At 50.7% G+C, this 3,638-nt stretch overlaps 1 protein-coding gene across 1 annotated transcript in view; it reads left to right on the plus strand.

The window, feature by feature from the left end:
- The window catches only part of CSMD2 (CUB and Sushi multiple domains 2), a 972,087-nt gene extending 968,660 nt beyond the window's left edge, over positions 1–3,427 (plus strand). The window contains exons 69-71 of the mRNA XM_007950414.1: positions 958–1,045; positions 2,928–3,066; positions 3,268–3,427. Of these exons, the coding sequence (XP_007948605.1) occupies positions 958–1,045; positions 2,928–3,066; positions 3,268–3,427 (387 nt within the window). The remainder of the gene's footprint in view (positions 1–957; positions 1,046–2,927; positions 3,067–3,267) is intronic.
- The last annotated feature ends 211 nt before the right edge of the window (positions 3,428–3,638 follow it).

A 3,638-nucleotide genomic window follows, 5' to 3' on the forward strand; every position in this document is an offset into this window, starting at 1 on the left:
ACAATTAAAAAAAAAAAAAAAAAAAAAACTCTGCAGGAACGACAGACTCCACCATACTAGTTGCCAGATATAAGAGGACAAGGGTCAAAGATGGGGGTAGGAGCTAGGAGTGTAGGCCATGGGCAAGACGAGAATGGAGCTCTGGAGGGCTAGGCGAGGCTGGAGCAACTGCTTATGATGACAGTCCATCAGGGCCACCACTACAAGTCACCCAGGGAGTGTTGGAAGGGATAGGTGGGGAGTTCAGCCTGGAGCCCCACAGACAGAAGGCTCATCCCTGGCCCAAGCACCTCAATACACACCTTCAGCTGAGGAGTCCACAAGCTGCATGGTCTCGAGTGTCCACATCTGTCATGTGAGCATCAAGGAGGTACAGTGGCAGCAGGGAGCAGGGAGAAGTTATGCCCCCATCCAGCCCCTACCCGAAAAATCAACAGCTATTAGAACTGTGATGAAGTATCCAAAGTACATTAAACCTGCTGGGTACCTTTTAATTCTGGTTCTGTGTGTTCCACAAGGCTCTAAAGGTCTATTTTTCACAACAGAAATAATGGCCAGCACAAACTTAGGGCCTCTAAAGGGTTGTAAGTGCTTTCTCTATATTAATTCACTTAATCCTCATATCAACCCTGTGGCATAAGTACTGTTGTTATTCCTGGTTTACAAATGAGAAACTGAGGCACAAACAGTTTAAGTGGCTTGACCAGTAGAAAAAGAACATTTCTCGCTATGTAACGAAAGAAGTTGTTGCCTCTGCTCCACCCCCCAGCACGTCCACCTGCTCCTGCCTGCGTGTGGGAAGAGCGTCAATGTCTGCATGTTTTGCCATGGGTGGGAGGGTGACACCAACACATCTGACAGCGTGTACCTGTAAGTGTGTCTCTGGCCTGGCCTGGAGGAGTTCTGGCTTGTTCTAACATGCCCCCCATCTTACTTTCTCCACTCCCACCGTCACAGGTCTCCTCAGAGTCCTCTGGAGGCACCTTCATCTACCAAGGCTCTGTCAAAGGCCAAGACTTTGGGCAGTTCGGCTTTCAAAGACTTGGTAACTAGCATCTGTCACTTGGAAGTGTGAGGAGAAATTGTGTGTTGGGGTTGGGGGAGGGAAAGGATTGGTAAGTTTCAACCAGGTAAAACAGAGGTTCTTAACCTTTTTGAGTCAGGGACACCTTTAAAATTCTGATAAAAGCTATGGAATCTCTCTCCCAAAACAGTAACATACACACATACCCTCAGCCCTTGCTGAGCAGTTTCACAGCTCAACCCTTGAGTTGAGAGCTCCCAGGTTATGGGCCGTTGGGTCCCAAATACAGTCTCCTGCCACACTGTCTGGCCAGTCCTCAGGCACCATCTCTCCCTCAAGGTACAAAGACGCCCTTAAGCTTGACAGTCAAGCTTGGAGTCTCAGTGCTGCCTTTACTCATGGTGTCATTCCCCCCTCAGCTCAGTCCTAGAAGGTTGGTGTTTTGGTCTTCATTTTACAGATGAGGAAACTGGGACTCAGAGAAGCTTCCCTCCCATCTTTTTCCTTGACATCTTTCCCTGCATCCTTCGGGTATCAACATCAGACATCCTCACCTCAGAAATTGGCATTGACCCAGAACCTCTGGATGCAGAGCCTCAGACCCTAATGGCAGAAGGGGTCCCTGATTTCTCAAAGCAGTGGAAAGGGGGAAATGAGGCAGTCATGGTGCCTCAGAGCCAGGTCTATACCCTGACTATGACACCTCCAGTCCCCAGGAGCTCATCAACCAAGGCAACGCATTGCATTTTCTCACAGCTATGACCTTCTGAAAGCTTTTCTCTGTTTTAAGCAGAAATCTGCCTCTCTTTTGGTCCTAGTCCACACTGCCCCTCATCTAGATTTGCTATTAGCTCTGCCATTTGAGTTGCATTGAATAAGACCACTCTCTCTTCCATACAGTTGTTATTGTTAGATACCGTCGAGTCATTTCCGACTCACAGTAACCCTGTGTACATTAGAACAAAACACCGCCTGGTCCTGCACCATCCTCACAATTGTTGCTATGTTTGAGCCGATTGTTGCAGCCACTGTGTCAATCCATCTCATTGAGGGTCATACTGTATACAGTGCCCCTCAAATATTTGAAAACAGTTTCCCGGGCTGCCACAGCCTAACAAACTGTAAAGACCTCAGAAAATTGGACTCTTATTCCAGCTCCCCTCCTGGTTCATGGCCTCCTAAGACAGGCCCATCCCCCTTTCAGGGCCTCAGCCCCCTCAGGTGGAACACTTAACAGGGGCCACCACCAGTTGCTGTCAAATCAAGTCTGACTCATGATGATACCATGTGTGTCAGAGTAGAAATGTGCTCTGCCCAGGGACCTCTTAACATGGAAAACCATGTCTAGTTGTTTTCTGAGCCCACCAAGTCAGGGTGGGGGAGACAGGCAGAAGGAGGGGCAACTCAGAGGTCAGGTAGAAGCTTCAAGGCCCCCCTTGCCCTCCAACCAGAGTAATTCCACTTTAATCTAATTTATATTTTGGCTTCCTTATGAGGTTTCTTCTACTAAAATGTTTCTCTGGCCAAAAGAAGTTTAGAAACTTCTAAAAGGGCTCTACCCCTCTAAAATTCTATTCTGAGATGTGGTTTCAGGTTCTTTTCCAGATCCTACCCCCAACCCCGACCCCCGAACCCAGGACTGGGCATAGTCCTCTGGATATGGTCTGACCAGCACAGGCATGAGTATATAGGATCCTGCCTCCTGGGGAATGTCTGAGGTGGGCAGGGCAGGAAGGGATGGGCTCTGGGTCCCAGGGCCCCTCCCAGCTGTGTGGAGGAGGTTAGATCCCAGGCCACAGCCACACTTCTCAACAGGGTGTGGTTGGGTAGGGTGTGGTTGGCAGGGACTGTAGCCTCAGACTGTGTCTCATTGACTTGAGTTTTATGGTTTGGGACTTCACAGACCTCAAGCTGCTGGAGTCAGACCCAGAGTCCATTGGCCGCCACTTTGCTTCCAACAGCAGCTCAGTGGCCGCTGCCATCCTGGTGCCTTTTATCGCCCTCATCATCGCAGGCTTCGTGCTCTATCTCTACAAGCACAGGTACGGGAAGGATGGAGCCCAGGGACCGGGGAGTCACAGACGGGTACCAGGACCTGTCCTGATCCCACACCACCCTCAGCCTTCTTGGCTCAGGAGCGCTGTAACCTTCCACAAGGAAGGAGTAACCTCCCTCATTCCCTCTCTGTCCCCTTTCTGTGTGTCTCTCTTTTCACCTCTCAGTCACTCTCTCTCTCTTCCCAGGAGAAGACCCAAAGTTCCATTTAATGGCTATGCTGGCCATGAGAACACAAATGTCCGGGCCACATTTGAGAATCCAATGTATGACCGCAACATCCAGCCCACAGACATCATGGCCACGGAGGCAGAGTTCACAGTCAGCACAGTGTGTACAGCGGTATAGCCACCAAGCCTGGCCGCCGCCGCCGCCACCACCGAGAGCCCCGCCTCTGCCAGCCGGTGAGATGTGGGTATGGGAGGTGGGCTGGACAGAGGGAAGGGCACTACAGACAGTCCCCAACACAAACACCCCACGAAGGTCACAGGTACACCCACAGGGCCCAGGTGCTCCAGCATACAGAGACACACACTGGGACGGAGACATTCACCAGGAC

The sequence above is a fragment of the Orycteropus afer genome, unplaced genomic scaffold (assembly GCF_000298275.1).
Source record: "Orycteropus afer afer isolate SDZICR_OR568_19922 unplaced genomic scaffold, OryAfe1.0 scaffold00272, whole genome shotgun sequence".
Lineage (NCBI taxonomy): Eukaryota > Metazoa > Chordata > Mammalia > Tubulidentata > Orycteropodidae > Orycteropus > Orycteropus afer.